The sequence below is a fragment of the Poecile atricapillus genome, chromosome 4 (genome assembly GCF_030490865.1).
Source record: "Poecile atricapillus isolate bPoeAtr1 chromosome 4, bPoeAtr1.hap1, whole genome shotgun sequence".
Classification (NCBI taxonomy): domain Eukaryota; kingdom Metazoa; phylum Chordata; class Aves; order Passeriformes; family Paridae; genus Poecile; species Poecile atricapillus.
This window is the reverse complement of record NC_081252.1, coordinates 68,364,990-68,384,765: the sequence shown is the minus strand read 5'-3', so window position 1 is coordinate 68,384,765 and position 19,776 is coordinate 68,364,990. Positions and strand designations below refer to the sequence as shown.

The 19,776-nt window shown below is 39.2% G+C and overlaps 1 protein-coding gene across 1 annotated transcript in view; it reads left to right on the top strand.

Moving 5' to 3' along the window:
- The window catches only part of NSD2 (nuclear receptor binding SET domain protein 2), a 97,665-nt gene that overhangs the window by 74,910 nt on the left and 2,979 nt on the right, over positions 1 to 19,776 (top strand). The window contains exons 13-24 of the mRNA XM_058838368.1: positions 8,510 to 8,641; positions 9,698 to 9,821; positions 10,838 to 11,038; positions 11,735 to 11,914; positions 12,966 to 13,122; positions 13,861 to 14,066; positions 14,538 to 14,641; positions 14,871 to 15,140; positions 15,240 to 15,356; positions 17,076 to 17,217; positions 17,875 to 17,981; positions 19,207 to 19,411. Of these exons, the coding sequence (XP_058694351.1) occupies positions 8,510 to 8,641; positions 9,698 to 9,821; positions 10,838 to 11,038; positions 11,735 to 11,914; positions 12,966 to 13,122; positions 13,861 to 14,066; positions 14,538 to 14,641; positions 14,871 to 15,140; positions 15,240 to 15,356; positions 17,076 to 17,217; positions 17,875 to 17,981; positions 19,207 to 19,411 (1,945 nt within the window). The remainder of the gene's footprint in view (positions 1 to 8,509; positions 8,642 to 9,697; positions 9,822 to 10,837; positions 11,039 to 11,734; positions 11,915 to 12,965; positions 13,123 to 13,860; positions 14,067 to 14,537; positions 14,642 to 14,870; positions 15,141 to 15,239; positions 15,357 to 17,075; positions 17,218 to 17,874; positions 17,982 to 19,206; positions 19,412 to 19,776) is intronic.

The following is a 19,776-nucleotide window of genomic DNA, read 5'->3' as shown; positions in this document are numbered from 1 at the left end:
TTTCTTATGTACTTATTCTCCTCTTGTATGTTACTTAGGCTTCAGAGTGCAGAGAATCTGTTAACTGAATGTTACATGATGTAGGTTTTTATTCCGCATCCCCTACCAAAGTATCATGAGTACCTGTAGGCAATTTTATACTGTTTTAAAATGTTCTCATAGTTTGAATTAACTTTCCAGGCAAATTCAGAAATGCATAATATCCTTATCTGAAACGTCTAACTCCTGCTAATAATAAAAATGAAACTTGTCCCAGGCTGTCTTTTTTTTTTTTTTTTGCTATTATAGTACTGTGTACACTGGTGGCACCGCATACTTAAAGGATTTATCTAGTCTAGCAGTATGGGCCAAAATATCACTCTTCATTCAGTTCAGGAATTCTTATATGAAATAAAGGAAATGTTAACTGTAACTCAATTGGCTCTGTCAGTTTTTCTGTCTCTGTGTGGGTGCACGATAGCACACATTGTCTTTTGAATACAGCCTGACCTGTTTGTATGTTGCTGACTGACTTACTCTTACATAAGTTGTTCTTAGAGTAAAAAAAAAAACCAAAAACCCAACCCTCTAGCTGCTCAGATTTTTTTAATAAGAAAAAAATATGCAATTGGGTTTTATCTGTTGGAAAGCCAAAGAGTTTATCAGAACATGCATGCTCCAAGCTTTCTAGAGAGAGCTCTTGGCCAGCCCAGCCCACTTCCTCCTGGGTGACTGTGGTCTAGAAATCACCGACTCTGAAGTCTTGTCAGGAAGTCTGAGATTGTAGCAGTGTCCTCAGTGGTAATGAAAGTGAAACTTAGTGGGCAACAGCATTCAGAACTCATGAAGATGTGCCTGTTTAATTGCCTGTGAAAAGATGCTGTGTATCTTTTGCATACGATATGTTCGTATCATATGATCATAATATATATAATGGCAGGTGACCTGAGAGAGGATGTTGCTTAAGACGACATCCCTGTAAAAGGTGCAGGTCGTTTCTTGTGGGCCCTTTCTTTTGTGGATCCTGCTGCTCCTGCAGTGGGGGAGACTTGCCTGCCAAACAAGCAGGAGGAAATAATTCCCTGCCATGCTTTGTTTTCGTTTTATATACCCCTAGCTTTAAGATAAGTGTACATAGTGGGGTGTGTTTCCTTTTGATGTCCTACAGCCTGCATTATAAAGCGTGATGATCAAGTAAACCAATGGGGAGTGGGAGGGTTTGCCTTCTTTGGCTCTTGGAAAATTTGCCCTTTAGTTGTTTTTATTACTGCTTAAACAGAACATGACAGAAGAACATCGTTGTCTTGAATGACTAAGGCCAAAGCTTGTATTCTTAAGGCTTAAGAAGGCTGTTACACAAGCATATGTGAGTAATACAAGAAATGCTTTTATTAGACTGAATGAATTGATGAAGTGCGTTTTCTGAAGAAGAAATTTTTGGAACAAAAATTTCACTTTGGTAGCTGGAAAAGTCTAAAGAGGTGTGTGACTGATGGAATAGCAACTGTTGGAGCCTTTTCCAAAGCGGGGACCATAGATGCTCAAATGTTAACAACATCTAATGTCTGAATTTTCAAATTTGTTTAAAACATTCAAACATGGCAGGAAAACCTTGTCTGAATTAGATCTAGGAGAGGGGAACTCCTGGGGAAGCTGATGAGCACAGAAGTGTCAATATTGTTCAGTCTGCAATTGCCAACACACGGTGTATAGTATTTGGGACTTGATTCTACTCCACAAGACAAGTTTTTGTTTTAACAAATCCTGATGCTGGTCCTTTAGGACAGCCTTTAGCCAGGAAGTACTTCAAGGGAAGAAAAAAAGACGCACCATGACCCCCTCCCCACTTCTAGGATAACACTGAACCAGGAAGGACACTTCCTTAGATTAGCTGTTTAAAATGAATACTTAATCCTAAATCTAAAACAAAAGACACATTAAATAGCCAGGTCACCAGCTGATCAAGCAGAATGTTTGCATGTTTTCGTTCTTACTGTCGTAACTTAAATTCTTGTGCTCCTCATTGCATGACTACAGACACTTTATTTTTGGACCTAGAATTTCTGAACCTTTTTTTTCTTGAAATTACAGAGCAGTGGTTTTGCTGGCTCTGGTATTTACTCTGATTTTGGAGCTGTCTGAAAGGAAGGAGACAATTTTAAGTGGAGAAAAAAAATTTTTTCTTTAAGTGGATGGAGCAAATGTCTACATCAATATTTGACTTTATCTGCTTCTTTGAACCCCACAGCATGATTTGAATTTTTAAATTCCAGTCTGTCCTTTTGCAGATTCACAGCTTATATCATGTATCAGTATGATTGGATGCCAACTGAGAATGTGTCACTACTTTTATTCTTTTTTTTTTTTTTTTTTTTTTTTTTTAATAAGTGACATTTCAACCACCCAGATGTGGAAGGAACAGTACCATTTGCAAAGCTCACCCACGTGGTTCTAGAAATATGCAAGCTGAGTGTACATACCAGCTCGCATTTAACTCTTTTTTGTAAAAAGCCAGAGGGAATGAAGAATTGTCTTACATTTCTGCTGAGGTGTGTGGCTGAGACTGGAATCAGGTACCTGATTGTAAAAAATGCTTTAAAAATTGTAATAGACCTGGATTCAGTATATAGATGTACTGTGAGAAATGTCTCCCTGTGTTAGTGCTTATTCTTTCACCTTTAATTGGTGGTGCAATGAGCTGTGCAGTTAACTCAGACTCAGTGTTGCAGCTGCAGGACTCGTGTTACAGCTGGAGGAAGTCTGGCAGGAGGAAAACATTGAGAAGAGATTTTGTACACAAAATCTGTGTACTGAGTCTTCTGTCAAATTGACTTCCTGCCCACCTGCCTTTAATCATTTTAGAGTGCTTCAGACAAAATTAAGACTATAAACAAGTAAACTGAGTAAATGCACATAGCTGATTCATTTAATTCCTCTCAATGTTCTTGTGTGTTTTCTTATTGTAACTATTGTATAGAGTTGCACACATTTCTTCCTCTAAACCTGTTCAGCAACCTCTGTGAAAACCAAACACTTATTTACTCAATATAATCATGCCAAGGAAACTCCATTATTCCACCAACAGTCCTTGTATCCATATGCGCATGTAGGTCCCCTTTACACATAACAGGTAAAAGTAGTCAAAGAAGCAGGGAAAAAAAGTAAATCTCATCCTTATATTTAGCAATTAAACAATTACCCAGCGTTCAGCAAGACTTGCTGATGTAATCTGGCTTTGTACATCAAATATTGCAGTATGCAAAACATTTTCATTCAGTTATGAATTAATGCTGAAGATGGCTTTTACAAGCTTTGTTATATAGTCTTTCTAAAAATAGGCTGATGTTTGTCTGAAAGAATCCCTTAAGGACTTCTTTTGGCTATTGTTAACAGGGAATTCTAGCATATTGTTCAAAAGAAAATTAAAAATACTTTGGGGCGTTTGAAGTCTTTATATGCTGATCCCTGTACTGCGGTGGGCCTGAGTAACTGTTCCAAAAATACAGTAGTAGTATAAAATGTATGCTCAAAATACCTTGAGATGAGTAAACTAAATTTTTAATGACGCATTGCTACAATTTCTGTCTTTTCAGGTGTAGAAGTACAATACTAAACAGAAAGAATTCAAAGAGATGCCAAAATTTTGTCCCAGTTTGACTCAGTAGTGAAGTATTTTTTCAATAATAAAGCTATGAGGAATTTGAAAAAATGCAGTAATGTGTCCTTACATGTTCCCTTTTGAGTCTTACGTGTGTAAGTAGTGAATAATGACTGAGACACGTGGGAAGGATTGCCTTGGGAGCCTGGTGGGAAATTGGTCATTTCTGTGAGTGGCAATGGTATTCAGAACCTCACTAACCCCTGAAGTAAGTTCTGGCCCACCTCACATGAAGAACATGAATTGGTTTTTAGGCTGTTTTCCTCCTTTTTCTCACTTGTGTATGCAGGTGCACAGTTCCTAGTAGAAAGAGCTGCATTGGATTTCTGAAATCTCACCCTTGCTCAGTGTTCAGGCAGTGAAGTGTGAAAGCCTCTACAGGCGAGTCCTCACAAAATAATGTTGATGTTCAGTAATTGAAGGAAGTGGGAAGGAAAGCCTGACTGATGTGCAGTATGTGAAGGCTGATGGTGCTTGCAGTGATCCTTACTTCAGCAGAGGAAGGGTGTCTTCCCTGTCACAGCAGCAGTAATTGCTAAAGAGAAGTGGAGGTGATGATAGAGTTCAGGTACAATTTCAGTGCAGAAACTTGGCACTTGCTAAAAATCTGAAGTGAACAACAGCCTTGGCTTTTTTCCCCCTAAATTTATGCTCTTTAAAACAGTCTGCCTTTCTGAGAAATAAGAAATTACTCCAAATGTAAAGCAGAATAAAATAGCTACAAATTGCCCATTAACACATTTTGCCACTAATCTAAATGTTGATTACTTTGAACCTTGGCCTGAATTTCAGAAGAGTAAATTACATACAATTTTCTTTGCTAGGAGAATTATATTACAAAAATAAGGACAAGGCAAGCTCTGGTATGATTACAAGGGAAACTTTTATTTTTGTAACTTGAACAAGTAAAGTAACAAGCTCCCCAAAACCTGTCTAAATTTGTGTTGAGGGCTGTGTTTTGGGCTCTGGTATGTGAACAGTTAAAAACTTCCACAGAAGTGTTACTTTTCATTGCAGAGGTGGCTGTGTCACATCAGCATGAACTGATTTCTAGCAATCTTCTTGTAAACCATCTTTACTTAGTGACTTTTCCATCTACACGTATTTTAATTGCAAAACTCAGTGTCCCCCGGATGAATTGGAACCTCTTAGGGCTGCTGCAGCTTGCTGGGGGTAGAAATACAGTTTTCCCAACCACCTCATGCTCTACCTCTCTTAGGTTCTAAGTTGTCTCTGAGAAACACTGGATGAAGGTGAAGGTGGTTGTCTCAGCCCCTTCTCTGCAAGCCTCAAGGAACAGATGCTCTTTTACTTCCCTGATATTTCCATTGGCTATTGTGGGATAACTTCAGGAGCTGAGGTGTTGAATTCCAGTTCTCTTTCTCTACAGAGGGAGCTTTTCTCAGAGGTGTCTGGTAGACAGTGTTTTACCTTTTGCAAGATACAAATAAGGGTATTGTTTCTTCAGTATTTTTCAATATTGCATGGAATATTGAATCAATATTTTCTTCAATAATTTGTTGTTTCTTACAATTTCACGTTGTAAGAAAGGGACACATTTCTTTAAATTATCCTAAAGAAATTATTCCCTTTCTTACAAGAGGAAATCTGCTGACATTCCCCTTTATTAGAGCCCTAAACTATGAAATCTGGTAGTGAAGTGTGTGTGAGCTGTGCATGGATTATGGCTGTTGAAGGGGATGGTTAAACCTTGTGTCATGGTGGCAGGGATGAAGAGGTGCATTCTGCAGCCTGCACAGGCCACAGGAGTGTGTCACTGAGCTGCTTGTGAATGTGGTGACTCTTAGGAGTTGAGCAGGTATCCGGTCTTGTCTGTGTAATGCAAAACTGGTGCTTAGTAGAGCATTTGATTTGTAAAGTGTGTGAGACTCCTGACAGCTGCAAAGATACTCTCAGCCTGGTAGCCATTGAGCTGATGAACTGAGGGTATTTTGTTCATGCTCTGTGTGTTGGTATTTGTGCTTGAAGCCTGGCAATGATCTATAGGTGGATGTAAATTGCCAAGTTTTCTTGTGAAATGGGCTGATAGAATTTGGCTTTTGTGGTTGAATTTGTGATGTGGCGTTTGATTCTTGCCAGCACTGCTCCTTTTTTTGGCGCAGTAACAATTTAATTTAAATTAAGAGCTGGTGCATTAATTCTGAGGCAGTAAAATCTCATTTCTGTAGAAAAATTGATGTCAGTCTGAGGTTCACAAGTGGCTGGGATTTTGCCTCCCATATCTAGGGGGATTCTGAAAAGCTGGCTTCTGCCAATAGGGTTCCCTTTCCATATAGAGGTCTGCATCCTTCGTTCCAACACAGTGTATAAACCCAGGAAAATCCTAGAAACCATTGCTTTGACTCATTCTCTTAACTAAATATATTTATCACTGGGTGTGTTCTGTTTCTCTGCTCTGTTTTCAAGAGCAGTGAGCTGGGGGAAGAGGAGCACCTTCCTCAAGGGCAGGGCTCTTTGGCTTTTGCTGCTGGGAAGAGCGTGTTAACTCGAGCAGTGCTGCACAAACGGGTCTTCTCTGGTTTTAGGTGTTTTGTGGTGTGGGGAAAAGGGGGGAAGCCTAGTGTCAGGTTACAGCGAGACTGCTTGATTTGCTTTGCTTTGTTTTGTTCTGTTTTGTTTTTAAGTGGAGAAGAAATGCGGATCTAAGACCTTCCAGCTTATTTTTCCTTTTCTAACCATGACTAATTCTGACTAGTCCAAACAAGAATATGATGAGGTACTAAAAATGTTAGAACAGTGTGCCACTTACACTAATTAATGTTTATGTGGGAATAGTTTAAACAGAAATGAGCATGTGTGTAAGTTTACTTAAACCATAAGGGAAACGGGGTTTGTGTTTTTGCCGGGCTTCCGCGCTGCCTTCATTTATTTGCCCCTTCCCAGCAAGAACTTTGCAGTTCACTATTTCACAGCTCCTTCCAGGGGACAGAGATTTCCTGGTGTCTGAACAAAGCAAGGATTTTACATACAGTTTCTTTTAATCACTTATAAAATGGTCGAGCAGAATCTCCAAATCACTCCAGCTGTAGAAATTTTCATAGGTGAGGTGGAGGTATGAATTTCCACAGAGGAAATTAATTTATACCCTTGCATGTAAAGTGGGGATAAAAACCCACCAACCAACAACTGTCAATCTGATCCAGTTTATAAAATAGTTTTATACATGACCAAGGAAAGCAAATGTTAAATGAAGTTTATGCAAGTTAGCTGGCAGCAGCAGTGAGAGTTAATCACTCAAAACCAGTGTTTCTAAAGAGATTTTATCAAGACTAAATCTAGTCTTGGTTGGTCTCACATTTTTCTTTCCGATTTCAAAATAAATAATCTCTAATAAATTTGCACATTACATGGGTTGGTTGGTAGGGAATAGGTTGCATGTAGCTGTCTCCAGCATGTAGCTGTGCCGTTTTTAGAAAAAGGTGGTTTACTGTAGATAAATATGAGATTCTGTGTCTGAAAACAGAGAGTAAATTCTTCATATAAAGTGATGTGTCTGTGTCCTGACAAATGGCTATTGGCAAATATTATCTCTTAAATAGCACAGCAGTTTAGAGTGACTTTCAGTGCTGTATTGAAGAGACTTGGGGAGATTCTTGCACAGCAGAACAGAACTGGAGAAGAGTGGTATCATGTTGGCTTGCTTTGGATATGGTACTTAAAAGAATTGTAATGGTTATGGCATCCAGTTCTCATGCTTGATATTTCAACAACCTTTTTAAAGCACAGAAAAGGTTTAGAGAAACCCCACTAAAATGCTCTAAGATGCTGGAAAAAGTCCCCTCAGGAGAAAATTAGAGGGCGGAACAAAAAGGATTGAAACGGGCTTAATTGCAGCATGCTTCCACAGGAGGAAAATGTCTGCTTCCAAGGGACTTAATATAGCTGAAAAGCCTGGAGAAGGCATCATCAACTGTGAGTTGCAGTTAGACAGCCCAGAAGGGACAGGAGGCAGTACTTTTGATGGTATGTGTGAATAACCATTAGAATGAGCTCAAAGAGAAATGAAGGCTTCCTTTTGCAATTCCAAATTGTGATCCTCTCTTGGAGAATGTACTTAGTGAGGCACAACTCACTGAGTATCATCTGGGGACATGAAATTCTGCATCTTCTGGTGTAACGTGAGACAAATGACTTGGTTGTCCATTAACCTCCTTAAATTCTATTGAAATGAAAACTACTCTGTGTTTTCTTTTAAATATGTTACTTAGGATGAGTTTTCTTAAAGTAAATGACAATTATTTTTAAAAACACCCCATATTTATTACATCTAGATCCGTTATATATTTATCCATAACAGGGCTATTTTCTGTAATATTTTGAGTTTATTGTTGACTGTAATGTTCTTTAAGCATATTAAGAGCTGCTTGTTCTTTTCTTCCTTTCTTCTATATGCTGTTCACACTTTCTTGGAGAATATTTGTGTTGGAGACTTTTATATGCAACTTGGAGTTCACCAAGTTTGTTTTTAAAAATTGAGTGTTGCTCTCTCATAAATCACATGCTCAGACTTTGATGGAGGGATTTGAAGATGTCCCTGTGTTATGGCTAGGCACTTCTTGCTAACTGTATAATAGAGCTGAGTTTAAATAAAATGCCATATTACAAAGTTTTGGTGTTCTGTTTTGGCTGCTGGTGAGGGGCATTGTTATATCATCCTTTTAATGAGACTTCCATAAATGCAAATTGTGATTTTAATCAAGGTGTTTTTTTGAAGGTGGGGGAAACCAAACCAGAAGAGCATGCCTAAGCCTGCTAGTGTGAATTGCAGTGTGTTTGCTTTCATCAGTTCTGATGCTGTGCAAAACTGACCATCTGTGCCTGCTTTCTCTAACACCTGTGTTTAATCTTCAGATCTCTGATGGCCAAGGAGATGAGCGCTCAGAGTCCCCCTATGAAAGTGCTGATGAGACTCAGACTGAAGTGTCTATATCATCCAAAAAATCTGAGCGAGGAGCGGGAACAAAAAAAGAATATGTGTGTCAGGTGAGAGACATTAGCTGGGCTGTGTTTCCTGAGCTTTCCTAGAAAATTATAAATATGAATAAAATGGGAAAATTACAATATTAGGCCAGAAACAGGTTTAGCATGTGTGTCTGAGATGTCTGTTAGTGATGAGGTTGCCATGGCAGTAAATTGAATTCTTAATACTTAATTGTTTTTTTCTTCACCTCCAGTAAGTGACTTAGCCTTTCTGCTTGAGTTTCCAGATCTGTAAGATAAGCATAATTTGTAGCTCAGAAGAAGCACATGAGTGTTGCCAGGTGACTGGTCAGATGATGCAGAAGAGCTGCTGGTTTCTCTGTTAGCACAGAAGAGGAAGCCAGCCCAGTGGGGTTTGTGCTCAGCATGCAGCAGAGCTGGCAGCACTGCCCTGCTGTGGTGTGCAGGCAGGGAGCAGCTGAAAGCAAAGGCCTTTCCTCAAACTGTTCTAGAAGGGCTCTTAGGCTATGAAATGATAACACAATCCAAGTGGACAGATCAAATTTGTTTCTGTGAGACTGGGCAAGCAGTTACATTTCCATTTTTTGTACATAGTTGGAATGAGGTTGTATCTGTCTATAAATGTTGGGTAAACCTTAAATTCTGCCAGCACTGTTGTTCGGTTCATTTTTAGTTATGCATGTGTCACTGCTAACCACTCAGACATAGAAGTATCATTGTGCCAACTGGACTGATTTCCTTTTGCCAAGGAAAAGGAAAGGAAGGATGCTTTTTAACCCTACTCCGATGCATCAGTGTGCTCAGGGAATATTTCTTACAGCTTTTTTTCTATTCCTTTTTTTCTCTCGGGTTGTATTTACTCCTGAACCATGGTCTGAGAGGGATATTTCTAGTGGTTTAATGATTCTGTTACCTGTTTCAACTTGAAGCCAGGTGGAAATGTGACAATGCTTGTAAAATTGTCTTTCACTTGTTAAATTCTATTTCAACAATGGGAAAAGATATTTTGAGGAGCAGAGTATGAAAAGGAATAAAGAAAACAGTTTTTTTCCACATATGAATTTTTCTTTAACATTCAATGCCTTTGTGTTGTAAAAGCTGTGTGAAAAAACAGGTGATCTCCTGCTGTGTGAAGGACTTTGCTATCGAGCTTTTCATGTAAGCTGCCTTGGGCTCTCTGGAAGACCAGCAGGAAAATTCATTTGTAGTGAATGTACATCAGGCAAGTTTGTCCCTTTCTATTAATTAAAAAAAAATTTAAAAACTATAGTTTTTCCATATATTGTTCTAGGACATCCTCCTGGACAGAGTTTGTATCCTGAGAGAACTCTTATTTATCCTTTGGGACCTGACAGGGTGGGAGTTTCTAGAGTACCACTAAGTGTGCCATGTTTTACAAAGTCCATCCTGTTTTCAGTGAGAACTCTCTTGCAACATGGCTAATTTAATCAGAATTCTATTGCCTTAATAACTGCAGATTATTTGCTTTCTGAGTACAATTACAGATGAGGTTTAAAATCTGTCACAAAGACTTAAGAAATCCTAAACAAAAGAGCAGCGAGTGAAATGTTTGAAGTTCTTTTCCAGTCCTTTGTGTGTCTGTATCAGCCTTTTGCTTTTCCTGTTAAAAGACTACCTTATTGCTATTAATTTAATTTGCTTCTAATCCTGTAATAACTGCTTGGAAGTTCTTAATCGCAAAACTTTACATAAGATTTGTGTTCTTGCTCATAAGCTCATTTCAGTACATGCAGTAAACCTTGTTGGAGCTGCTGCTTCAAAATAAAGCTGTTCCAGCTAGTCCAGAAAAAGGATTAGAGGATGCTTGTCTTTGGTTTGTGATCCTGCTTCAATTTTCAGAGGACCACAGACAAGCCATCGTCCTATTTAATTGGTTTAAAAAAATTTGAAAACTAAAAATTCATGCTTGTCCTGGCATACTGAGGCTTATAAATAAGAACATAAAATCATATAGGTGAGGCTTTGGGTGTTGTTGTGTACACTTCAACTGCAAACAGGTTTGCTTTGTAACTTTATTTGTATCTGAGCAGATCAGAATTTAATACTAAAGAGCTAAAGTAAATAGATTGCTACATCAAGTAATGCAATTTGATTTGTTGAAAAAAACCTCCTCCACACCACAAAAACAACTCCCTCATGCATAACATAAAGGCATGAGAGAAGTGTTTTAATTTCGTGTGTTTGGATATTACATTCTGTTTATTATTTTGCCACTAGGTGTGCACACCTGTTTCGTGTGTAAGGAGAGAAAGGCAGATGTGAAACGCTGTGTGGTGTCTCACTGTGGAAAATTCTACCACGAAGCTTGTGTGAAAAAATTTCATCTCACTGTGTTTGAGAACAGGGGGTTTCGATGTCCTCTCCACAGCTGCCTCAGTTGTCATGTTAGTAACCCCTCACATCCACGAATTTCAAAAGGTAGTTTCATTTTACATTTTTATGACTGATGAATTAATTTTATTTATGGTATGTTAAGGTAAGGAATGTGTCCATTTGAGAGCTGCTAGCTGCAGTTTTGTTAGGCATAAATGGACTATCAATTGATCCAGCATTTTTTAAAAAGTAGTAATAGAGTAAGTTTTAGTCAGATTTAGTATTTACCTTGTTTGTGCTCTTTTTTAAACCAGATTTCAGTTAACCATAGTTAACCATGTTTTCTTCTCAAGAGAGAATGAAATCTAGAATATATAGATAATGAGGAGAGAGGCAAAGCAGTGAGGGCAGGACCTGAGAATGTACAAACACTGCAGCAAGGCTTGATGAACATGGAGACATTTTGATTCTGTGCAGATTTTTAGCTTTGGGCAACATTTGCATACAAAATTAAAACTCAAAAAGAGCTGGTCTACCCTGGTGTGCGTAATTAAAGTCTCAGAGTGCTTTAAATTGGGTGTGGGGTTCTCTAAAAACCTTTATTAATTCAGTATTGTTGCAAATACGCAAGCGTTGAAAACATAATGGCTGGGGTTTTGTGTGTGTGTGTAGTGTGTCTCAGCACTACCATCTTGTTTGCCGAAATAACGAGTCAGTTTTGTGCCAGAGTAACTCAGAGTGTTGTGCTTTGCCACAAGTCAGTTTTGCCCCAGAGTGACCTGTGAGTGTTGTGCTGTGCAGGGAAGATGATGCGCTGCGTGCGCTGCCCCGTTGCGTACCACGCCGGGGACGTTTGCATTGCCGCGGGATGCGCCGTCATCGCCTCCAACAGCATCGTCTGCACCAACCACTTCACTGCCATGAAGGGGAAAAGCCACCACGCCCATGTCAATGTCAGCTGGTGCTTTGTGTGCTCCAAAGGTAAATGCCTGGGGAGGGAACCCCTTCAGAAATGCCGTGTCAAAACGTTTCGTTCTTCAGCCTAAGCATTGTTTTTTTAATCTGTTCACAGCAAATTGTTAGAAATGTGGCATATTAAGTTAGATTTTGTTATAATGTCAAGTTGGCTTATGCTGCTTCAGGGTTTCAAATACCCTTTTTTTTCAGAAATAATTTATTAAAGAGTTTTTTTGCTTCGGCTTTATCCAGTAACCAGAAGTCCAATTTAATTCTTTACAAGAGACACCTAATGAGTATTTTTCTGTTCTTTCCCTTGTGTTCAATGTATGAAAGCTTTTTATGTTTCCTTATTGGTAATATGTAATATTACACCATAAATATTTTAAGAGTTTCTTTTAATTTAGCAGCAGACTGCAAATTGAACCAGTATTAGTTGTTGCTGGGTTTGCCAGTAATTAAGGGTGTTTTGTTTTATCTTGTACAATAAATCTGTTCCTTATTGAGAACCACAAAATGCATCGTGCTGATTAAACTTGTAGCAGTGAAATTTTACCTGATTTGTTAACAAATTAACATGCAGCATAGCAGCTTTTAAGCTGCAGCCAACTTTCCACTTGATAATTGATGGAACAAACTAACAATCTTGTTCCTTCTGCCCCCAAAAGGGGGGAAGGAAACCCAAAATCATAAGAGAAATCTGTTGTGGTTATAATTTTTCTTACATAGAAATGTTAATATATATTAAAACTACATTAAACATACTGTAGTCATTAAAGTACAGCAAAATAATTATAATTTGTGCGTTATTCTGGCGTTTTTATGACCAACTTGGCTGTTATTTTGAATGTGTTACTAACCCAAGTCTGCCAGGCATTCAGGTTAGTCAGGACCTTTTGGCTGCTGTACCCAGCTAAGTGATGTGTGTGTTTCTTGCTGAGGGACATCATGTTTTAACCATTTATTTTCTAATTGAACTTACCACATGTGCATCATTTCTAACCTGTCTGGAGTGCAAAACTTGTACTTAGATCTTGATGTTTTCCAACCTTTTTTCGTTTTTGTGTCTCTGCAGGTGGAAGTTTGCTGTGCTGCGAGTCCTGCCCAGCAGCCTTTCACCCTGACTGCTTAAACATCGAAATGCCAGATGGGAGCTGGTACTGCAATGACTGCAGGGCGGGCAAGAAGCTCCATTTCCAGGATATTATTTGGGTTAAACTGGGAAATTACAGGTCTGATGAAGGAATTTGTGTTGTTTTACAGTACTGACATGTTTTACTAAGGATTATACAACTGGTTACTCCTGTAGGCCAGCCTAGCTGCACACTGATTTCTGACTCCTCTCTGAAGTTGGGACCTCACCTCCTTACAAGCTTCATGTTCAAAGACTTGCAGCCTTGCTGTTGCTCTTGGCCAAGGCATTACCCATACAGGACTCCTCGAGTCTTCTGACTCCTGCCTCCAGTGTATGAGCTTTCAACCTCTGTGTCAGAGATCTCTGCCAATACATTGGTGTAACTGGTAATTGACTGAGTTACTCCCTCACAGGCTGGGACATCAGTCACTCAGGTTGTTGGTGTTTCACACTTGGATGAGATTTGAGTGAGGTAGAGGAAGCTGAAGGTTATCCTTGGAACATTAATAGATGTTATTGACCTCCTCTTGATCTTTGATAATTACAGTATGTGCAGGTCTTGTAAAGATGATGGTTTTGCTACCCAGACACGGGGAGTCCTGTGTGTGTGCTTACCTTGCAGGCAGGTGAATTCCCATAGATCTGAGTGTCAGGCTTTCCTTTCCTAGTCTTCTCTCACTCTCTACTAAGAGAGGTGAGGAAAGGATTTTAAATCCTCTTGGATCTTGGAGATAGTAACCAGTTACTGCTGTTTCGAATAATTTTGTTAAACTGTCTCTTGCAAGAAAGAGCTTGACTAAAATGCTGTATTTTTTTATTTGTACTTCTGTGCTAGATGGTGGCCTGCAGAAGTTTGCCATCCGAAAAACGTTCCCCCAAATATCCAGAAAATGAAGCATGAAATCGGAGAATTTCCTGTGTTTTTCTTTGGTTCTAAGGATTACTATTGGACGCACCAAGCACGGGTGTTCCCTTACATGGAGGGAGACAGAGGGAGTAGATACCAAGGGATCAAAGGAATTGGAAAAGTCTTCAAAAATGGTACATAGCTAAAAGTAAACAAAAATAATCTTGGGATATGCATGCTTTGCTTTCTTCACACATTGCCTTGGGTTTTGAACATTTGTTTTACAATATTGAATTAAAGAAATTTGTGGTGTCTTGGGCAGCAGTTATTATTGCTGTCTTTGCATGAAAACATTATTTTAATGTCTTGTAAAAAATTGGCATCTAACTGAAATTATATCTGATGATTTTTGCTCTCTGGAAAGCTAAAATAAAGACTAAGAGAGTAGACTCTTTCAGGCTTTCTCAGACTGGGAGACTGAAAGACCAGAGTTTATAAATCTGTTAAAAACATTAACACTCCAGAAGCATTGTTGGCAAGAAAATTGAATGATGGGACTAGAAAGTAAACAATGCTTTGTTTTAACACACATGGGAATGAGCAAGTCAGTTTTGGGAGAGTAATCCTCTTTCTGGCATTTCTGTTGATGCTGCAATCTTTTTCAGCTTTGCAAGAAGCTGAAACTCGATTTCGAGAAATAAAGCTGCAGCGAGAAGCCAAAGAAACCCAGGAGAGTGAACGTAAACCTCCACCATACAAACATATTAAGGTAAAGTTTGAGGAAATGACACTTGGGTTCTCAAAGATTTGAGCTAAGCAGCAAGATGGGGTCAGGTTGTAATGATGGTAACTGTACTTTTACAGTCACGAGATGGTAAAATTTTGCTTTCATTGGAGCATCTAGTGGTGCAAAACCAAATTAGCAACCACTGTGTAACTCTGGCAGTAAATTTATATTTACTAAAGTCTTATTTTCTCTATTATAATGAATTTTTCAGGTGAATAAACCTTGTGGTAAAGTGCAGATATACACTGCTGACATATCTGAGATTCCCAAGTGCAACTGCAAACCCACGGATGAAAACCCTTGTGGCTTTGATTCCGAGTGCCTCAATCGGATGCTGATGTACGAGTGCCACCCACAAGTTTGTCCGGCGGGAGAGCGGTGCCAGAACCAGTGCTTTACGAAGCGCCAGTACCCCGAGACAAAGATCATCAAAACTGATGGCAAAGGCTGGGGTCTGGTTGCCAAGAGGGACATTAAAAAGGTAGGAATTGTTCTTGCCCAGCACAGAATCAGTGGCCTGCGATGCTGTTTGTGGGTCTGGGATATACTTCACTCACTAGTGATACTTGGTGTCTTTCAGGGGGAGTTTGTGAATGAATATGTGGGAGAGCTGATTGATGAAGAGGAATGTATGGCAAGAATCAAATATGCACATGAAAATGACATCACCCACTTCTATATGCTTACTATTGATAAGGTAAGGTATTTGATGTGTTTTGCCATTATTTACTTACAACCTTATTTTGATCTCTTGGTCTGTTGATCGCCTTGGCAGGACGCTCTGCTTCCTTTGACATTCTGCAGTTTCACATATTCACAGTGTTGCGTTTTCTGTGCCTGCTTTCTCCATTCTGTATGTACATAATGAATCTCCTTAGTTCTGTGTTATTTACTAAATTACATATTAAGGTCTATAGGTTGTGCTTTGTTGCTTGAAATGAAGTACAGTACTTACCTGTACTTGTAAGTACAAAGTACTTACCTGCCTAGTCTTAAAATGAAGTTTGGGGGAAATAGCAGTGATACAGTGGAAGGAATTGCTGTTAGGAAACCTACTAAAATTTCAACAGAAAATAAAATTCTCACTTGAGAGAATGTGGAATAGAATTGTGAGGCTGTGTCCTATATAGGGCATTTAATCTTTTTTGCAGCCATCTGTCTGTTGCAGCATTGTTTAGGCAAAACTAGGCTTGTGCTTTTGTAGAAACTCTTTTCTAAAAGCACTCTCTCTTAGCAGCCAGCCAGCCCTCCACAAATTGATTCACAGTAGATTATTGCAGCAGATTAATTAACACACCAAAATAATTCAGCACCTGTGCTTCTGTGCACACCTCTGAGTATTTTCTTCCTCAGGAGGAGGAGGAAGTGAAGAACTTGGACAGCAGGAGTTACAGATTATCTATATTATATTGCTTCAGTCCCAAGACAACTTGTTAGGAGAAAAACAAGAGCTGGCTGCTAGTCCTACATTTTTTTCAGTCTCAACCACCACTCTTTTTCCCAAGGCTCTTGCTCTGCATTTCCACAGCTACTGTTTTCATTAGTCCTGTAACTGAGGAGTTCCTGCAGGAGTTACTGCCACAGAATGATGAAAACACATTTCTCTGAACACTTGAAAGTTTCTCACTCCTCTACTGGATTGACATAAGTGTGTTTAATATCTGAACTGAACATGTATGTCTCTTACTGTAATTAATAAATGCTCCTTGTGGGTCTACCTCACCAAAAGTGCAGTGCCATTACGAGGCTGAGCTGACCATGCAGTGAAGTGTGTGCACATAGGCATGACAGTCACACGTTCTCTGCAAAGAAACACAGTTCTGGCAATTTTGAGCTTTATTTTATTTTGTTAATGTCTGGTATATTTGGTGAATATAGAAATTTTAGAGCAATTTTTTAATAGGAATGGGATGTTTTTAGCTTACCAAGAGCTTGTTTTTGTTTAAACTAGGCTGATTTGGGGAAAGAAATCTATTGAGAAACTGGTAATCTCTGGAAGTAATCATGCAGTGATTTGGTAAATGCCATGAACCACAGTACTTGTAAATGCCTCACAGCTTCGTGAATGCAAAGTAAATGGTAAAGGACTGTGTCTGAGTTTTGAAGCTTCCTGGGGAAGGGGGTTCCTTAACATGCCCACCATAATGCTCACAAGAACACTTATCCTGCCATGTGGCTGTGATGGGTGCTGGGAAAACGTGAGCTAGAGCATGAGTATTGCTTTGGGAGTGTCACATTCCAGGCCACATGGGACACTACAGTTGCCAATACAACATGTACCAGCAGTTGGCTTGTGTGCTCTGGATAGCAATGTGTCAGTTCTGGATGCAACTATTTAAATCAGTTATGGATGATTTTTATTTTTTGTGAGGGGGGAGAGAAAAAACCTTCATCCTGTTGCTGCTTTGCTCTCCAGGACCGTATTATTGATGCTGGCCCCAAAGGAAACTATTCTCGGTTTATGAATCACAGCTGCCAACCAAATTGTGAAACTCTAAAGTGGACAGTGAATGGAGACACTCGTGTCGGGCTCTTTGCTGTGTGTGACATTCCTGCAGGTACATCAGCTCGGCTTGCCTTTGGTTTCATTCTCTAAGTTAAACTTTTTGTGCATTTCTTGGTAGGGCAGTCATGTTTAACTGATTCAGTGCAAATATTTTTGTGGAGAACTCGGCATAAGAGGAAATTCTTTGTGATCTGCCTTTTACTTTAGTGTTTCTTAATTGTGAGTCCCATGGCTGCTTTTTGTTGTTTGCTTCTAGGACAAGTATCCTTCGTAAGTTTTTGGTTTGGAGCTCTCAAATACATCTTTCCCAAGAATATAATAAGCTTAAGGAGAGGATGTAGTAGGCTGTTAAAATGTTCTGGTTTGTGTACATACATGCTCACATACATGCCTATCTATCTGTAGCTATATCTAGCTGGATAGATGGGTGGATATAAAGCGTGTGAAGACCAGACACAAGCACTGTTTTGTGAAGTCAAACAAATTTATTTTAAAATGTAATTGCATAAGACATGATATCTGGGTATCTAGTTAATCACTGTAAATGTAGTAAAACATTGTCAGTACTTATAAGCAGTAAAAAGAGAGAGGGAAAATCCTATGACAATACATCAACAAGCACGTCCCAAACCAGCAGACACATAGAAACAGCTATATTTGTTTGCAATAATTTTGATAGAATTTGTTATCTTGTCCTTTTCACACTCAGGGACAGAGCTGACTTTTAATTACAACCTTGACTGTCTGGGCAATGAAAAAACAGTCTGCAAATGTGGTGCCCCAAACTGCAGTGGATTTCTTGGGGACAGACCAAAGGCAAGTAAAATATCATTTAATACATCAAGAGATTTTGACAGTCTTGTCAGGAGAAAGGTTGTGGAGACTTCAAACTAAGAATGTGCCCAGCTGTTGTCAGTGAGATTATTCTGACATGCTAGTTTATTATTTCTGCATTTAAATCTTACAGTATGATTATTTTGCTAAGATTCATTAAAAAAAAAATTGTGTTGAACCGAAGAATAAAAAATGTGAGTTTTGAATGTGGAAAAAAAAAGTTACCAAAGTATATCAAGAAATGATCTGTATGATTCCTGTCCAGGTTAGTTTGAAGCCTGTAATCTAGCAGAAGTTGGAGCTTCCTGAAGGGCTGGCATAGGAGTGTGAGGGAAGGCACAAGTACCACCTGTGGATGTTGAAAAGCTGCACTTTCCTGTGGTCCTTCACCCTGCTCAGTACCAGCCACTTCAGAGGGTGGACTGGGAATCTTCAAAACCCACACAGCTAGTTTTTGTTACAGAGATGGACTTGAATGAGGTTTCACATAAGCCTGTGAACATTTACACAGACAACCATGAAGAAATTAAGTGTTACAGTTTAGTTTTATGGAGCTGTCTGCATTGGTAGATAGGATGGGTTAATTTTAAAGAAAGTAGATAGTGATTATTGGGGTGAGGGGGAGGGAATGATGGTAGGGATGTTGAAAAACCATCCAAAATTTTATATGATTTGATGAAGGAGAGTTACACAAGTGCAAAGAGCGGAACTGAAGTCAGATTGAAATAGGGATATGATTTGGTATATTCTTTCTATTGTTAACTACAGTTCCTGAAGTTCTGCTGTCCGTTCCTTAAAGAAAAAAGGGGGCAGGTTTTAGTAATTCCAGCATGAGTATTCACAACTGGAAGAGAAAAATGGATATTGAAGTGATTGGCGGTGCAAGTACATAATGAGGGTAAATTAGCCACAAGTAGATTAGACCAGAAATTGGAAGACCTTTTGTCAAGTGAAAAGAAAATGAAGGGGTTTTTTTCAGTAGGAAGGTCCTGTAAGGAGAAGATCTGTTTTCAGGATGAGTTTTCACAAGGGTCAGTGTAGGTTTTTTGTCAACACAGATCAGTACAGTGAAGCACTGGGCAGGTCTGCCCCAAGTCAAGCTTTTGGCTGTGCACAGCCCGCTGGGTGCGCCAACAGCTTGGCTAGGTTGTGTCATGTTTTTCCTTTGCAAAACTGGCATTTACAGATTTATGTGTTACTCTTTTAGAATTCTTCCACTAATGCCTCAGAAGAAAAAGGCAAAAAGACCAAAAAGAGAACACGGAGACGCAGAACGAAAAATGAAGGGAAGAAAGAATCTGAAGATGATTGTTTCCGTTGTGGTGATGGAGGCCAGCTGGTGTTGTGTGACAGGAAATCTTGTACTAAAGCTTATCATCTCTCCTGCCTTGGTTTGGTGAAACGTCCTTTTGGTGAGTCAGCCCATTTCTTAGACAGACTTATATAAATAATTTGTGCAGGTACCTCACTTATTGCACTGAAACCTTGTCAGGGTTGTCATCCTGAAAACATTCGGTTTGTGTGGCAGGAATTTCATTGTGCATCATGTGGGAGCAGCTCCTCTTGGATTTGAAGACAAAATTGTGACCTCCTCCTGCCTCTCTGGCAAAATGAGGCATTTGTTTTACAAATGTAGGTAATTGAGCACATCACCTGGTAGAAGCACCATGGCCCTGCCACAGGAAAGTTGATTATATCTAAGAAATGCATGAAGCCCTTTGAGTTTGAGCCAGAACAACAGCAGCTTCTGAAAGAAGGCAAGTAGGGAAATCAAGAG